At 32.7% G+C, this 19,441-nt stretch overlaps 2 protein-coding genes across 3 annotated transcripts; one reads left to right on the top strand and one right to left on the bottom strand.

Moving 5' to 3' along the window:
* The first annotated feature begins 49 nt into the window (after window positions 1–49).
* On the top strand, window positions 50–5,499 carry LOC143574797 (magnesium transporter MRS2-I-like). 2 transcript variants are annotated; one of them, XM_077059326.1, is made up of 10 exons: window positions 50–450; window positions 1,710–1,869; window positions 1,990–2,111; window positions 2,924–2,998; window positions 3,105–3,329; window positions 3,426–3,470; window positions 4,200–4,244; window positions 5,007–5,036; window positions 5,130–5,245; window positions 5,323–5,481. In XM_077059326.1, exons 1-9 carry the CDS (start codon window positions 166–168, stop codon window positions 5,196–5,198), a joined length of 1,056 nt encoding a protein of 351 aa, XP_076915441.1. In that variant the 5' UTR covers window positions 50–165; the 3' UTR covers window positions 5,199–5,245; window positions 5,323–5,481. The 2 variants fall into 2 exon arrangements, with proteins under 2 accessions (XP_076915441.1, XP_076915440.1); XM_077059325.1 differs by having other exon boundaries at window positions 51–450; window positions 5,126–5,245; window positions 5,323–5,499.
* Window positions 5,500–16,287: 10,788 nt separating this feature from the next.
* LOC143574804 (protein FAR1-RELATED SEQUENCE 5-like) lies at window positions 16,288–17,575 on the bottom strand. The gene is made up of 2 exons (XM_077059329.1): window positions 16,885–17,575; window positions 16,288–16,769 (listed from the first exon to the last, which is right to left on the bottom strand). The coding sequence occupies exons 1-2, from the start codon at window positions 17,573–17,575 to the stop codon at window positions 16,288–16,290; spliced, it is 1,173 nt and encodes a 390-aa protein (XP_076915444.1).
* Window positions 17,576–19,441: the final 1,866 nt, after the last annotated feature.

The raw sequence follows: 19,441 nt of genomic DNA on the forward strand, positions 1-19,441 counted from the left end.
CAACTAAAAACACCAAACATTTAAAATCTCAAAACATAGTAACAACCATCCACATTAATCCGTCACACATTCTATCCATCCCACCAGCCAATCTCCAACTCACCAAACCAAACCACAACAACGTTAACATCAACTTTAACTTCATAAATTCACTAACCTAACCTAATGGCCAATGAAGGCCAGTTAATTGTACCAGTGGATTCATTCTCACAACCAGCTTCATTAATCAAGAAAACTGCTGTATCTAGAAGTTGGGTGTCTGTTGATACTAATGGACAGAGTACGGTTTTGGATTTGGATAAATATGGGATCATGAAACGAGTATCGATTCATGCTCGAGATCTGAGACTGCTAGACCCGTTGTTGTCGTACCCGTCTGCGATTTTGGGTAGAGAGAAAGCTATTGTTTTGAATTTGGAACATATTAAGGCAATCATTACAACTGAAGAGGTAACATTTGTTATTGGTACCTTACCGTACTGTACTAGTGTAACGTGCCAGTAATTCACTTTTTGGTGTAATTAATGGTAACGGTACAAACTGAACACAATCTGTAAGGTATTTTTAAATTATTTTTTTGTAATTTTTATGTTTCATATTTTTGGTATCGGTACAGTTTGATTTCAGTTTTTTAGCAGTACTGTTGTACCTGTACCAATCACCGGACTGAAAAATGGGTATGCGGTTCGGTGTATGTAGGGGGTGTAAACAAGCTGAGCCGAGCCTAAACTTGATTAATTAGGCTCGAGCAGTGGTTGTTTTGACTTACAAGAGCTCGAGTTTGGCTCTTTTAGGATGAACATTTTTTTACATTACACTGGTACTGTACCGTGTGTCGTGCACTGTACAGTGCCAGTAATTCACTTTTTGGTGTAGTTAATGGTAACGGTACAAACTGAACACAATCTGTACAGGTATTTTTTAAATTTTAAATTTTTATATTTTATATTTTTGGAATTGGTACCGATTGATTTCAGTATTTTCAGTAGTACTGTCGTACCGGTTCCGATCAACACCTGACCGAAAAATGGGTACGCGGTTCGGTGTATGTAGGGGGTGTAAACAAGCTGAGCCGAGCCCAAGCTTGATTCGGCTTGAGCTCCGCTCGTTTTAAATTACAAGAGCTCTAGCTTGGCTCGTTACGAGCTCTTTTTCTAAAGCTTGTGAAGGAAATAATATTGATTTCACATATAAACAAAGATTTTGTGAGAACTCATCACACTCTTTTCTTGTTTATTAATAAAGAACAAAAGACAATTCAACCACAAAATTATCGGTGTTGTTCGTGTTGCTCGATCTACTTAATCGTGCAGCTCGTGGGTTGCTCTTTTAAGCTTGAGCTCGGCTAAGGCTCGACTCATTTGTTATTTATTAATTCATTTATATACGTTTTTTTTATATATTTTGAGAAAAACTTTTAACGAGCCGAAGCTTGGGTCAAGCTCGTATAGTACCTTAAACAAGCCACAACTTGACTTGGGCTCAACTTTGTTGTTTAAATTTAATACATAGAAGTCCAAAAGAGGAGAAACTTAAACATACACAAGGCTCGTTAAGGCTCGACAAGCCTAAATGAGACTTACAATAGTTATAACTTATTTCAATTTGAAAGTGTGTTAACTAGATTAAGTTCTAGGATTGTAACACCATTGGTATTTTAGTATATAAATATATATAAAGTTATGATAATAATATTAATTATTATATAGGTATTGCTTCGTGATCCACTTGATGATAATGTTATCCCCATTGTTGAAGAGCTTCAAAGAAGACTGCCACCTGTCAGTGCTAATTGTTTACGCCAAGGGGATGATGAAGATGGTGTTGGTGTTGGGGGTCAAACTGAGGGTCAAACAAGTGAATCAATTGGTATATTATATAATTAAATTTATAAAAAAAAACTTATGGTTTTGGATAGTTAATGTTACTTAATAATATATTGATTAGTGTTCTTATTAAAGTTATTATTTTGGGTGTAAATGATGTTAGAATTCCCATTTGAGTTCCGGGCTCTTGAAGTTGCGTTAGAAGGTATTTGTAGTTTTCTTGATGCGCGCACACGAGAATTGGAAACCGCGGCTTACCCTGCGTTGGATGAGCTCACCTCTATGGTATGTTCATGTTGACGGGTTGAAATTGTGTAACCCGAACACGTCATACCTAACTTGTTTATCTGAATGTGATAAAATGGTTTAGTGGGTTGGTGGGTAATAAACTAATAATTAGGTTGTAAACGTGTTAACTGGGTTGGTGGATTGTGAAAAAATGGGTTAAGCGGATTGTTAGGTTGTAAAAAGATGGGTTAAACGGGTCATAAGGGGGTTCGTGTGTCGAATTGTTTAGCTAAAGGTGTTAAAATGTCAAACCAAAAAATGGTTCATTTGCATAAACATGCTTAACCCATCTATCTAAACGTGTCAAACATGTTGGCGGATGATAATCAAGTTGTAAGTAAAAATGGGTTAAAAGGGTTGGTGGGATATAAAAAAAAAATAGTTAAACAGGTTAGTGGACAACCTGTTTATTTAAACAAGTTAAACATGTAAATCCAAACACGACCCCTTTTGATTAAACATGTCAACCCAAACATGAACTGTTTTTTAAACGGGTTAGATATACTAACTCAAAACCTGATAATTTTCGTGCCGTTTCAAATATTGCTACCCATATTATTTGATGTAATTAACTTATTATTTGATCATGTATACAAAATATCTATATGACATATTGTGATGTGGTTAAGAGGGTCTTTAGATGTGCATTTAAATTTATAAGTTTAAGAGGGTCTTTAGAAGTTATTATGATTATAATGTCACACTAACATGAAGATTAACATGAAAGGGCTTTCATATGTTATGTGATTTTTGTTGCAGTTTAGTGATGTCCATTTTCGGGTTGTATTATAAATGTGAACAATGTGCAGATAAGCAGTCGCAATCTGGACAGGGTGCGAAAGCTCAAGAGTGCAATGACACGATTAACCAATCGGGTTCTAAAAGTACGAATTTTTTCTATTAAGTATTAACTTATAATATTCATCTAGAGATAGATGTAAATTTAACAAATTATCCTCTAATATTATAGCATGTGATTCATTTTTATAGGTACGAGATGAACTCGAACAACTATTGGATGATGATGATGACATGGCAGACCTCTATTTATCAAGGAAATTATCCTTCGCTTCTTCCCCGAGTCATGATAGTGCAGACTTAACGTGGTCTCCTCCGTCTCCAACCATAGAATCTAAAATATCACGAGCAAGTCGTACCACACCATTTTCGACCCATGGGGAAAACGATGTTGAAGAACTTGAAATGTTACTCGAGGTTCATTTTTCGCCAAATTTTTAATACTTATTTTTATTTTTTTAAATACTTGTGTTTATTGTATTTCTTGTATTGATTTTGTTTTGTTTTGTGTAGGCTTATTTCATGCAAATTGAATCTACATCAAATAAGTTGACTACAGTAAGTAATCACAAATGTTTTATCTTTCTTCTTTGGGCCCATTTGAATAAACAACTCGGGCCTGTTCCCAAGAACGATAAAAAAAAATTATGCCTCGTGCGAGATGAAACTTGGGCCTCCTTCGTATAATATAAACTCATCAATTATATATAAAAAACCACAATACGAATGCAACTTTTATAAAATAAACAAAACAACAGTAGTGTGTAACAAAATGATCAAACTTAAACGGATTTTGAGGCTCTCCTAACGTTTTGGGGAGCAACGCTCTTGATTATCCGACTCGATTATCGATTACATAGCCCATGTACCCAATGATATACATGATTGTAACCCGCCATAATAAAATTTTTTATAATCTATTTTATATATGTTAATATATATATATATATATATATATAAATTATAATATACATTATTATACTCAAACACTCAGTATACCTTAAAAGACTAAAAATCCAACTAGAAGGTAAACCGCCCTTTCTTCCTCACATTCGTGTCTTTCTGAATCAATAAGTTGCATCGGGTTTGGGCCTCATGCTCTCATATAGTGATATATATATATAAAAGTTATGAAACTATTGGCCCCTTTAATCTTTTGGGCCTCGTGCTTTTGCACGGATTGCACAGCCCAAGAATCGGGCCTTTAACAACTCAAAATTAAGATTTAAATATTTTATTATGTTTATAAATGTCAAGTTTAATATAATATTTTTTGGGTGTTTGCAGTTGCGTGAGTACATTGATGATACAGAGGATTACATTAATATTCAGGTAGAACAAACAACCTAAAATTAAGATTAGAGAAAATTGCATAAATAGTCCCTAAGGTTTCATCATTTTACAAACTTAATCCGAACACTTGTGAGAGTGTAGCACGTTTAGTCTCTACTGTTAATCTCAGTTAGTTTTAAAGAAAGCTGATGTCACGTATCATTGATGTGAGGGTAATTGTGTATCTTTTTAAATTTGAAAAACTAATAACATATTCTTTCAAACTCCGGAACTCCTAACGTTGGCTTCGTATACCTTCGGTTTTAAACTGAGCATTCGATTTTATTAGGATTTTAAATAAAAATGAGATTAGCCTCACATGAAAGACTATTTTATTAAGGTTTCATATTTGACAAAACACAATTACTTTAACATGAATGACACGTTGCATCACTTAACAAATTAATTGAGATTAACAGTTAATACTAATCGTAACCCTCAGGGGTGGATGACGGGCCTACCCTTACGGTGGTTGACCATCCCTTGTGATTTTTTTTAGTATTATCAGTGTAAAAATCTCAACCGAGCCATGTGAGTATATAAAGATAGTCAACTGAGAAGTTTTCGACCGTGTGAGAAATTTTTCTAGGTTCGCTACCGGCAGCGAACCCTCTTACAAATGTGTGGACTAAGTTTGCAGCTTTTTGAAATATGTGACCAGACTTGCTATTTGATCCAACCACAAAGATTATTTGTGTAATTTTCTCTTAAGATTAAATATTATTCCTAAGAAAAATGATATAATAATTTTTCTTTATATAGTTGGATAATCATAGAAATCAGCTAATCCAGGTAAGTATTATCATCCATTTCTTCATTTAATGTAGTTTATTTCTAAAAAAGTATTATTATTTTTTATTAATTTGTTTTTCATAAAATAGTTAGAACTCTTCCTACTATCCGGAACAGTTTCATTGTCTGTTTACTCATTGGTGGCTGCTATATTTGGTATGAACATTCCATACCCATGGAATAAAAACCATGGTTATGTATTCAAATGGGTAAGCACTTGTACCATGTGCTTTTACACTTGTACCAAATACATTATGAATTTTTAATAAATGTTATTTTCTTGAAGGTGGTCATTCTTGCTGCAATAGTGAGTGCATCAATCTTTATGTCAATAACCACTTATTCAAGACACAAAGGTCTTGTAGGATCTTGACAAGGGTTTGAATTACATGCTTTAAATGATTGTACTCCATATGCTATTCGGGTTGTACTTTCATGACCGAAAAGTATTGCGGGCTTGTATGGGTTGGTTTGGTTCGACAGTTGTATGTAACTATTGATTTTGTATCTGGTTGGAGAATCTGGTTTGTTTCGTGGGCGGCTTTAGAAATGTATAATAAACTTGTTGGTAGTTTTTAAACGTTCTTAGAGAAGATTAGAGAGTTTAACATTTTAACTCGAATTTTATAAACGTTTAATTAGGAGACTAGATGTTACATATTATAATTAAATCAAATGAAGTTAGAGATAATTATAACTATTGAAATCATATTTAATTTAGCCTTATATGTATATTTCTTTCTAACGACAATTTTCATTAAAATACGGCACACTAGCAAATTACGAGAGGTCCGCACAACACAACATTTAGAAATCAAAATTACACTAATCACTCTACGATAAAACTTAAACGGACACTTGTTTTAATATATTTATCTACTAGGTTAGTTACCCGTGTAGCACGCGGGTTAGAAAAAATAATTTTTTTTAAATAATAACATAATGTGAAATACAAAAAAAATGTATCACATATATTAAGATATATTATACGGTAAAAAATACACATAACGCAATTTAGAAATAAAAAGTTGTTAGAAAATTCATAAATCATAAAATATTTATTTGTTATTTTCTATATCAAAACCTAGTTGTAAATGACTACTTTTTTAAACCAACTCGTGGACCAAAACTCATTCTAATCTTAACTGTTTTGACATGAACAATGTTTGATACGTTAACCGATTAAAGAAACCCACCCATTTCGTATTGGTTACTTATAAAAATCTAATATTAATAACCAATGCAATATATTTTATATTAAACAAATTAACATATTTATGACGGTATTAATTCTTTTAAATTAGGACGGAATTATTAAAAATTGAAAATGAAATATTAAAAAGAGAAATGTATTTAATATGAGAGAGAAGAGGGAAAATTTTATAAGAATCAACATAATGATAACATGTGATATTTATAAAGCTTTATTTATTAAATAGTATAGATTTGAGGATATTGACTAAAGATCAAAAACTTAATTAACAACCCGCGTCACTTCTTTGCCATGAGACATTAGATACTAGATTATATGAGGAAAGAGAATTAATTGTGGATTTAAAATTATCAATTATTTAGGGTGTTGTGAGTCTATAGAGATTTATAAGGAATTATAGATAGAGATCGATCAATTAGGAAATATCATGTGAAAAGAACGACTTATTAAAAACATTCTTAATATTAAAAAAATCAAATGATATACACACCTTCATTCTTTTTGCTTTTGATACATTTGGGTCTCTTGCTCCCGATGCTGCTACGTGTCTAAAAAGAGTTCAGCGGGTCGTGCACAGTTCCTTAACGACACCGAAGAACGATAATTTTATTTTCAGTAGAATCGGTTTTGCCATTCAAAAGGGGGTGGTGGCGCAGCTTGTTGCCCGCTTACCTGCCTCTTTATTGTAATTGGATTCTTTTATTTGAAATGAAATCCATCTCAATTAAAAAAAATGATATACCTCCGTTAAAAAGGTTTAATAATAGTATAGTTAAATAATGAGTTGATGAATTCTTGATATTTGAGTATTAATAATTAATAAATGGCTAAATGTGTGTTTAATGTTTGGGTAATAAGGCTATGCGTATGGAGGAACTACAAATTGGGGCGTTTTGCGTCGTGTGACGCCCAGTCAGCAAGGGGTGAGAATTTGTTTTTGGGGTGTAATGGTGTAAGGGTTACAATAGTTATATAATATATATATATATATATATATATATATATATAACACATTAGAATATAATAATAATAAAAAAGAAAGGAAGCAGGCGATAAACTGTTGTAGCCCCGCCCCTTTTCACCCCTTTTTATTGCCCACTACGTGTGGCCTAACTAATGATTTCTGTAAATGTAATTAAATATTGGTGTAGGTATAGTCAAACCTACTTTTTATAACAATAATTTTTTTCACATAAAATCTTCTAACTTTATACCTGTGGATTGGAATGATATAGACCATATGTAGTGGGAGAGTTATGGGTAAAGTTATGGCCTATAACTCTTCTTTACACCGCCCCCCTTAAAGTTATGAGGTAAAGTTATAGGTTCAAGGTTATGTACATAACGCACATGGAAAGCAATAAAATAATAAAGTTATGGCTTTATGGAGGCTTTATGACTACACTTACGGCTTTATGACTACATTCTATTTTTATATAAAATCATAGTTCTGACTGGGTGTCACGTGTCACATAATACATAGGGTTAGAACTTTATGACTACACATGGTCAACTCTAAGTATAAACTCAACATCTTTTAAGAACACACTATACTACTAAATCATAAAGTTTTGAATTATAGTCAAACCTATTTAATATAGTAAAAATAGTGTGATATGGAAAACCCATTTTTTAAATCTTCATAAAATGAAGATAAATAAATATAATTAATTATGCATTTTCACTCATTTACTATCTAAGCTTAAATGGTTCTTCAAATTTTAATCACATGCATTGAATATTTTGGTTTCATTAAAAAAGCGAATATTACTCATTGAATAAATCATATCATATCTACTCTATTTATTGCATATTGTATTAAAGAATACTACTAGACATTATGATAATAAAAACTTTCTATAAAATTGCATATATACTTTATGTATTGTATATAAATTTGTGTGATCAGAGAGGAACACACTCAAATACTCAATTACTCATTGTTTGGATCTTGAAAGATGAGTATTTTGGCTACAAAGAAAAGCTTTCTTTTATTTGTTGTGGTCTATTTCTGTAGTTTTCTAATAACCCCTTCTCATAGTCAATGTCCTTTCACTAAAAATTATTCCATTTATATTTACAATGGAGACTATTCTTCACAATTAATCAATGCTTATGTGAAATCAAAAGACGACGATCTTGGGCTTCACAAAATTACTCATGAGCGTCCCTTTTTTGTTCAAGTATCTTTGGTAATACTCTTTTTAGCGGAGATTTTTACTCCAATGCTAAATCTGTACATTTTCATGTATTTGATAAAGAAATAGAGCATATGTTTCCATGCAAATATGGTGGGCGTGCAAGTGTTTACTGGCTACTAAAAGAAGATGGGTATTACGTGTCAGGGGAATTTAAATCGTCGCCTAACGACCCGGCATGGATGTTTAGAGGAAAATGGGAGTAAGAGATTACTCATTTTGTTTATGTAATAACTACATTCTAATAAAGTTATATCATGATATGTATGTGAATTTTCCCTTATAAAAACTATTTGAAAACAAATATATCTAGCAATATAAAAATCAGCCTTTACTCGGTCTCTCACTATTGTCCTTTGCGAATTTTTTTTTAACAAAAAGGCTAAAAACAAAACTTAACTCTAAAATAATTTAAAAAAGTGCAAAACACCCCACCCCATTCTCTAGTCCTTGTCTCAAAACCTCGCGTCTCGATAATCAACACGTGTTTATTTCTTTTGTTGTTGATACTTTTGGTTTTCTTGCGACTAAGGTGTGGATCTACGTAGCAGAGTCAAACGAGTTATGCATAGTAATATTAGGACTCCAGAATCAATGAAAGTGGTTAATAAAAGACTTAGTTTTTCAATCTAAAAAAAACTAGCGGCCCAACTTGTCACTTGTTTGCTTTCTAGTTCGATGTAACAAAATATATTTTTCTAATTTATAAATTAGATTAATGTGCTCGGAATCAGATCCGAGTGTTCCCATTTGAATTTGGGTTTGTTAATTAGAATAATTCTTAATTATTTTTTTTTAACGACCAACAAACATATAATGCGACTCAATTGCTAAAGGTCACCTGCCAGCTGGCCCGACCCAGCCGTACGGAGCCCTTAAGCGCCTCTAAGTTATCTCCAGTTCTAGGGAAACCCACCCGCCCGAAGGCCCACTGGTGGTAAAACCCGGATGTCCTCATAATCGAACTAGAGATCACAAAGATCCCAATCTTTTTTCATTGAGCCCCCCCCCCCAAAGCGGGAATTGAACTTGGGTCTCAATTAAGAAACCCAAGCCCCCTACCACTACACCACATTGAAAATGACTAATTATAAGGTATAGGCTTAATTAAACACAAAAAGGTTAATTTGGAGCAATTACATGATTCTTTATATATATTTTTAAGAATTCAATATTCCATCCCTTGACATCACTTCTAGTTGTAAAAATAACAAATGGGTTCACAATCACTAGATTCAAAGTCCATCACTTGAAGACTTGAAGTCACGTTAGTTATTTGATTTTTTTAGCTTTTTAAAACTAAGGGTAAAACAATAATTTTTGAAGATGAGAATTTCTAAAGCATATCTACCCCATGGACAAAAAAGATGACAACAATAGGACGGATATCCGTAATTTCTCAAACCAAGCGACGAAAAGTAAAACTTTGACATCGCACATGACATGCCGTGTAACTTACTCTAAATGTAATGATACCAAGTCGAGAGTAGAGTTAAAGGTCGTTTATTGTTTGTCATTTTAGTCCAAAGGCGCAAGTTGGATCGGAGATAAAAACCAATTCAAGAGTATAACGATCTAGAAAATAAGTAAAAGATTTGAATTCGAAGATAAACTAGAGATTAGATTATGTTGTTTAGGTTTATCGCTTATGAATCGTCAATGTTTATTTAATTGAGTTTGAATTAGAATGTGATTAGTTTAAAGTTTAGTAAAACTATAGGTCACGTAATTGTTTTGTGTGTCGAGTTTTTGAGTTTAATAGAAATGAGTTGGGACGAGTTTTTCTCTCAAAATACATGTGTTTGTATTCTTGATTCGATCGTATTTTACTGCTCTTGTTCCTTTATATTAATCTCTTATCTTGAGCAAAACCAAAAGAGGGTTATATCCAATTGAACAAATTAAAGAACTTGCATCAAACCTAATTCTCAATTTCCCTTTCAAAAACTAAAAGGTTAAAAACAAACATTTGGTAGTAACCTCAATCCTATTAAGATTTTGAACTGCAAACCTACTATTCGTAATTTAAAATGAAATTGATTTGTAATACATAGATTATTATAATCGAACTAGAAGTCCCCTGCGTTTAGTTATCGATATAAGGATTAAAGAAGAAGACGAAATGTGTAACAAGCGGGGCGAAGGAACAATAGCAACACTTGTCTTAACTTAATCACGCTTAGAAACTAATTTATTTTTTAACAACGTTTAAAACTACTCCCAATACTCGATAAAACCTTCCAGAGACAGAATGTCAACCATCCATGATGACTTTGATGTTCCAGGCTTAACTCACTCACGCATAGCCTAATTGTTATTACTTTATTTCAAAACTATATTGCAATAAAATTTGCTCTACTTGTTTGTAACGTAATTATTACTCTATTTCAGACCCTACCAATAACGTACCAATAACGATCGCTATGGGCGAGATTTATTGGATATGGTTGTTAAGTGTTAGATGTGCTTCCTCTCACTTTAACTTCAAGATCTGTTTATATAATCGATTTCTCACCTATACATATTTGTGTATGTGTAAATGGGTGGTATATGATATACTCATACTCAAACTTATCTTTGGTTTTGAAATGTAGCTTGTGAATACAACATATTATATCATATTATATACTAGGGACAATTATATTCAATTTCTTTATTTATTGCATATTAGATTACACAGTAAAATGATAAATAACATAAATTATATACGGGTAAAAACCGTAAAATGACACATACTAATCATTAAATACTAAGATATCATGGTCAAACATAGTCAAAATGTGCATTAAAACAAAACGGGTTAAACAGATCAAAATGTATTGAATAAAAATAAAACATGTCAAACGAGTTATAGTGAATTAGAAATGAAACGGGATAAAATAAGAAAAGGTTTTTACATTTTATGTTCTTTGATACAAACAATATACTTAAAAATATAATTATAATTATAGCATTAAACAAACAAAATTAGAAAATAAGTTAAGATGGGTCAAACGTATCAAAATGTTAAGATGTCATGGTGAAAATATAGTGCATTAAAGTAAAGTGGGTCAAACGGATCAAAATGCACATTGAATTAAATTAAACACATCAAAAGAGACAAGAAACATGGGAAAGTAATAAAAGTATTTCACATTTTTGGTCTCTTTTACAAACAATATACGAAACAAGTAGAGTTACAATTGTAGTGTCAAACAAGCAAAATTAGAAAGAAAATTACTTAGTTGTGAAATGTTTCATACAATGAAGGAACTATTATGTTTAATAATTAGATATTATGGTACTATATTCAAGCTATTAATTTATTGCATAGTTTACTTCAAACATGTTGTAAAAGCGTTGTAATTTGTGCATGGCAAATATTTGTTTGTAGATTTGCAAATTAATTTTCATTATACATACATTGTATATAAATATGTGATATGAGAGGAACACACAAGTACTCAATTTTAGAGCTTGAAAAAAATGGGTATTATTGATATGAAAAAACTTTCTTCACTTTTCATTGCATTAACCTATTTCACTTTCTTTCTCATAATCCCTTCTCAAAGCTTTTGTATGTTTTCTACATATTGGACAATTAAAATATTCAACGCAATTCCAAATTCACAAATCGACGCTCATGTGAGATCAGGTGACGATGATCTTGGCCATCACAATATTACTTTCGATCTTGGGTATAAATTTGATTTTTGCGATAGCATCCTTGGAAATACTCTCTTCGTAGGAGATTTTTACTATAATTCTCGAGCTGCGCATTTTCATGTTTTTGATGGACCGGCAGCGTTGACTACTTGCTAAAATTGTGACGAGGCAAATCTTTTTTGGCTACTAAAAGAAGACGGGTATTACTTATCAAGTCAATGGAGACCATATGATGATCCAATATGGGTTGTTAAAGGACAATGGGAATAAAAGATTTGTTAGGATGTTTATCTAATAATTCTACTCAAATAAATTTATATTAATGATATATGTTTGTTGTTAGTCCTTAATTGGTTTGGGCTGACCTGTCAAGCCTATCATTGGTTTGTGTTTGTTGTTTTTTATTTTTTTACAAGTGAGGCTCATAACTTATGATTACCAAACAATTTCATTGATAAACTTTGACTAGTTTAAAATTTAAAAAAAATAAATAAAAATTCAATAACCAAATAATTTCTCATGTAGCAATACATTGTATGTGACATATCCTGATTCCGCGTAAAGTTTGTTGTATAGTTTGTATATCAAACGAGATTATTAGAAGTCGTTAACTATACTAGATTCTGGATCAATATGCTTGTTAGATAACCTGGTGGGGGTGTTGTGAAATTTGTTTTATTAACTTTGGGACCAACTAATTGAAGAAGCCCTCTCACGGGCCCAATTGAATAAGTTCTTTCACGGGACAAACAAAAGTCCTCTCACGGGACAAATAGAAGTCCTCAGTTAATGTCACAACCTTTTGTTTGTCCTGTTTGGGGTAATTATGGACCTTTTTATGACCCCAAGACCGACTATTCTATATGTTACGTTGCGTACTTGTATTTATTGATTGGTATATGATACTTAATGCCTTAACTGATGATTATAATAAATAGAACTCACTCAAAAACGCTGTCATTTTCAATATATATCAGGTTTAATTGAGCTTGATCTTAGTTAGTATTGTCTCTGATTCAAGCTATGGATGTCGTATGTTTTCCGTCACGATGGTTTTATGTTTAATTCCATTTGAACTATATGCTTATGAATGATATACATTAATACTTCGTAGGTTTGGAACCTTACATTCTACTTCATCTCGATACATCATGCATGACGACGACATGTAATACCCCCAAGTTTTTAAATAATAATATTAATATTAATAACAATACTAGAAATAGTCGAGGGAATATATGAATATTGAATAGATGGAATGTTAATTAATGTTTTGGTTGACTTGATATGTGTAGTATTATTATTAGGGGAAAGTGAATACGGTGCTGTGAGTCGTACAACCTTACACGTAAAATCAATCAAATCGTAGTGTTGATAAAAATAACCCTAAAAACTAAATACCATTAAAACGACGCTCTATTCTCTGCTTCTTCTTCATACTTGACAAATCCATAAACCCTAGAGATATACCTTCGTCTGTTGCTTCTAACAATGAAGACGAAGATTAACATTGAAGACGAAGATCAGGCTGTTTCCTAATCTACCTTGCAATTCTCGGATCAACCTCTGCAGGTAATGTTTTGCGGTTCCGATTGAAATCGATCATCTAAGTTCTTTTATCATTCATGTTATGTTCTTTGATCATCAAAAAGCCTTGATCTTTATGGAGTTGTAGTTTGATTTCATGTTTAAAAATGTATTCTTGTAACATAATTTGATTATTAGACCTCAATTTTTAGGATTCTTGGAAACCAAACTGAATCTTTATGTTTGCAATATTTGATATACAATGAAATTGGGGGTGTGTTTTGCTAGTTATATATCTTATTTTTCCCTTGAATATGACTACTAAATTCACGGGGTTTGGGTTTAGTTTAAACGGGTCAGGTCAAGTTTGGTCGGTCAACCCACAAACACTACCGGTGTTCCTTACTTTATTCATGATTATGTTTTAGGATGTCTAACACCGATACCATCATGTATCTGTTAAGATAATGAATTGAAGGTTAAAGTCAATGTTAATGTCAATTGCAGTGCCACACAACAAATTTGAAAAGCATTTCATGAAAAATGGGAGAACTTGGTACAAAAGATTGCATTATGTGATCATTAACAAGCACCAAAATAGACCAATTATAAGCAAGTCAAAGGTCAAAGCATCATCCACCAAGGTACACCACGCATTAACTTCAAGTTCTGAACATTTCATATAGTTTAGAAAACTAACAATAGTTTTACTTATATTTCAGCAAACACATATGCCCGAAAGGTCCACTTTGGTATGGCTTCAGCTGTCGTGAGTTCAAGAACGCAATCGAGCTGCACCACCTGTCAAGAAAACATGAAGATATTTATCGAAGATGGCCACAAACCGGCACTTGTCACATACACAACACTCTTAGCTGCGTTAACCCTTCAAAAATAGTTTAATTCGATCCCATCCATTCTTTCAAAAGTTGAATCCAACGGCTTAAAACCCGACTCAATCTTCTTCAACGCAAGACAAATGAGGAGATACTTCATCATCATCATCATCATCATCATCATCGTACTCAGTATATCCCACCAATAGCAAAGCTATGGTAGGGTCTGAGGAGGGTAAGATGTAGGCAGCCTTACCTCTACCCCATAGGGATAGAGAGGCTGCTTCCGGTGAGACCCCCGGCTCGATAGTAGTTTTGCATCAAGCCTTGGACATAAGGCACATAGCACTCAATCATCGGGACACCAGCTGATCGGTGCATGTACCCTTATCTTTCAGCTATCAACGCCACTACATGATGCCTGATTAACCGTCCGTCACTTTTAACGTTATTTTCACGAGATTAGTAAAATAACGTCAAAATTAGTGCAATTTCACTTTTGCCCACCCGAGGGTTCACACATATATACATCATATGTGCGCACCGCAAGCAAGGCTATTATCTTATAATGTTTATTATCTTTATGTCCATGTAAATGATTGTCATGTATTTGAAACAAAATGGAAAATTTTAGATTTGTTATGTACTTTGTTAGCACAGGCATAGATTGAAGAAATGAAAAAAAAAAAAAAATCTTTATTAGCACAAATAAAAGTGTAATGCATGTATGTAATAAATTTCATCTATTTTGAATGTTGCATAGTTTTACATTATTAACAACATTTAGTCATAGTTTGCAAAGTTTGGACAGTTTGTAAAGTTTGGACAGTTTACACACACGTTTTGGACAGATATGCACCATCAAATATGCAGCAATTCAGCTTCGACCATTTGCACACACATTTTTTTCCTGTGTGCATAGCTTGCACACTTGCCCGTTTCAATTTATATTGTTATATATTGACCCGGTTTCAATTTATATTGATACTTTTTTACCCGATTAAGTTTCTATTTCTATATTTGGGTGCGTTTCAGTTTATATTACTATACAAGACCAAATACACAATCACTTAATATTATATTGATCAAAGTGTAGGCGAAAATTTCAGCCCTGACTATGACAGTTAAGTTCTGAACATGGCTTGATTTTATTGCAGATGTGATATTGTCATATTACCTCGCACACTCCGTTTTTGTACACTTGGTTTTGACTCGTTTAAGTTTGTATTTCTATATTTTGGCCCGTTTCGTTATATGTCACTATATTTTCAGCCGGTTCTAGTTGATACGTTTTGACTCGTTTAAGTTTGTATTTCTATATTTTGGCCCGTTTCATTACATGTTACTATATTTTCAGCCGGTTCTAGTTGATACGTTTTGACTCGTTTAAGTTTGTATTTCTATATTTTGGCCCGTTTCGTTACATGTTACTATATTTTCAGCCGGTTCTAGTTGATACGTTTTGACTCGTTTAAGTTTGTATTTCTATATTTTGGCCCGTTTCGTTATATGTCACTATATTTTCAGCCGGTTCTAGTTGATACGTTTTGACTCGTTTAAGTTTGTATTTCTATATTTTGGCTCGTTTCGTTATATGTCACTATATTTTCAGCCGGTTCTAGTTGATACGTTTTGACTCGTTTAAGTTTGTATTTCTATATTTTGGCCCGTTTCGTTATATGTCACTATATTGGATTACAAACTCATTCAACATGGTATTTGAATTCACAAATCCATCAAAAAAAGAATGAATGCTCTCGCTTCTTCCACTTGATGTCATACCAGCAAAAAAACAATCTTTCAAGAAGGCTTTAGCCCAATACTTGCGTTGATTATACATCTATCCAACTCCCACTTTCAAATTGGTATCTACTACATAAAAATTCCCAATGATTTTCAAATTCTTCAACAGTATTACTCTTTATCCACTGTTTGTATGGCTCTTCAATGTCATTATAACGAACTGTAAGTGCTCGAAGATGTTCAATCTGATGTTTCTTTATATGCCATGAACAGAAACGATGTCGGGTTTTTGGAAAAACTTTTTTAATTGCATTTCCAATAGCTTTGTCTTGATCGGTAATTATTGCCAATGGATGCTTATCAAACATGCACTTTAAGAAATTTTGAAATAACCATTCAAAAGTCTCTTGTTTCTCATTCTCTAACAGTGCACCGGCAAAAAGCATGGACTGGCGGTGATGATTCACCCCGACAAATGGAGCAAATGGCATCATAAACTTGTTGGTCATATATGTGACATCAAACACAACAACATCCGCAAACTTTATATACGAGTCTCTTGATCTCCCATCTGCCCAAAAATATTTCTAGGAGACCAATCGTCAAATAAGTCCACAACAAAATAAAGGTCGCGGTCTTCTAGTAATTTATCTTGAAATATTTAATAAGGCCGTAAAACTCTTTACCCTTGTATTGTTTTCGTTGTTCAGCTAATATATCAGCACATTGTTTTGATGTAACATCATTTTCACTTGGATTTTTCATAGTATTTACGACCTTCTTGATTTGACAAGGTCTCAACCCGGATTGACCAAGTTCCAACATCAGAGATTTGCAAACCAGTGAGCGGTGAAACTTCCCATGAGACCTGTGTTTCATTACCTTGGTTGGAGTAGCGGTTATTTCATGGTTGTGTGCACTGTTAAATGCATTAACGAACCATTTCCCATCTTTACCTTTTGAAATTCGAAGAAACGCTTCACAACCGGTCCTTAAATTCCTGCGACGTTTCTTAGCTTCTCCTGCAGAACCATCACGCTTCAAATCTTTAAAACCCTCTTTGTTGCATACATATTTCTTTCTATAAGCCTCGTTTGTTGTCTTATTTTTATGAGTCACACGTTTACGTATTCCAAAACCATGTAAAAACGCATAACCGTTATAGAATTCATATGCGTCATCGGGAGTATCGAAAACCTGTCCAATTACTTCGATTGGTACTTCTTTTTCAACCCCAATATCCAAGTCCGCAACTTCTGTTTCGTCTACTTCAACGTCGGAACCGTTATTTGTGACCAAATACCCATTTGCATCAATGTGTTCAATAAGATTTGTTTCAAAAGCTTCATACTCTGATTGAACACTTACTAAATCCATTGTGGTGTTGATGTTCTGCATCAATAAAAGAAAATTATTGGAACATGTAAACTGATAATCAACAAAGTGAAAGAAAGAATTAAAACGTGGATTAGTACACAAATTTCCTATCAATTAATCAAGAATCAAACATCAATATTCGTTTTCATTTAGCTTAATCCTATCAATTAATCAAGAACCTGATCGATTTAAGAACGTACCAATCTTCGTATGTCCTTGTTAATCGTCGATCATCTGTGAACTTCATAGGGTTGTTGGGTTTGCAATGAAGCATAAGAGAGCATAGCAGAGAATAGAGCGTGGTTTTAATGGTATTTAGTGTTTAGGGTTATTTTTATCAAAACTACGTAGTTTTGATGGTGTAAGGTTACCCGACTTACAGCACCGTATTCACTTTCCCCTTACTATTAATATATCAAAACCAAAATTTAGGAAAATAAATATGATGGTCTTCTGAATGGGTCAATTCAGTATAATGCAATAGAAAGTAAATGTTATTTCTATTTTGATGGAGTTGTAAGATGGTTAGGGTATGAAGTAGAAAGCCAGGGGCTCAATCATTGTAGAGTGTAAAATTTTAACCGACTAACCCTAAAAGATTCATTTTGAGAATCAACATAAACTTAACGTTGTTAAGTTTAAGTTTAATTTAACGAGAGACCACTGAGAGCCAATTTTCTTAAATTCGGGGCCGCCAATAGGAATAAACTCAACTGAAATTATTATCGACCAATAACATTTAGTTGAGAATATTAAAATCAAATTTGCCTAAAACAAAATGGGTCAAACGGATCCAAATGCATTAAATTAAATTAAATTAAACACCTCAAAAGAGATGTTGAAACAAGGGAAAATAATAAAAGTATTTCACATTTTTTTCTCTCTTTTACAAACAATACACAAAACAAGTAGAATTACAATTGTAGTCAAACAAACAAAACTAGAAAATAAATTAATCAGTAGTGAAATATGTTTCACAGAAAATATAAGGAAACTATTATTTAAAACATGTTTAATAATTAAATATTATGACATCATATGCATGCAAGCTATTAATTTATTGCACATTTTACTTTAAACATGTTGTAAAAGCATAGTAATTTGTGCATTGCAAATATTTGATTGTAGATATGCAAATTAATTTTCAATATACATGCATTGTATATAAATACATGCATGTGATATGAGAGGAACACACAAGTACTTAACCTTTGGAACTTGAAAATGAGTATTTTTGCTATGAATAAGCTTTGTTCACTTTTCATTGCATTGACCTATTTCACTTGCTTTCTCATAATCCCTTCTCAAAGCTGGTGTTATACTACACATTGGTTTATAAAAATACACAGCGCAATTCCAAATTCACATATCTATGTTTATGTGAGGTCAGGTGACGATGATCTTGGGCATCACATTTTTACTCCTGATCTCCCCTATAAATTTGATTTTTGCGACAACATATGGGGAAACACTCTCTTCGTAGGAGATTTTACTATCAGTTTCGATCAGCACATTTTCATATTTTTGATAAATATGTAGAAAATACTGTTTGTGCTGAGTGTGACAAGCAGAATCTTTTTTGGCTACTAAAGGAAGACGGTTATTACTTATCTAATGTATCGAAACCATATGATGATCCAATTTGGGCGCGTAAAGGAGATTGGGAGTACTAAAAGATTTGTTTATGTCGTTTATGTAATAGTTCTACTTTAATAAAATTATATTAATGATATGTGTGTGAATTTTCTGTTTTGTGGTTACAAAACAATTTCGTTGGTAAATTTTGAGTGGTTTTAAATTCAATTAAAATTGTCAATAACCAAATAATTTAATTTCTCATGTTGTGAACCATAACATATAGCACCC

The sequence above is a fragment of the Bidens hawaiensis genome, unplaced genomic scaffold (assembly GCF_021521415.1).
Source record: "Bidens hawaiensis isolate Kalapana, Puna unplaced genomic scaffold, B.hawaiensis_p1.1 tig00027112_1, whole genome shotgun sequence".
NCBI classification, from domain to species: Eukaryota; Viridiplantae; Streptophyta; class Magnoliopsida; order Asterales; family Asteraceae; genus Bidens; species Bidens hawaiensis.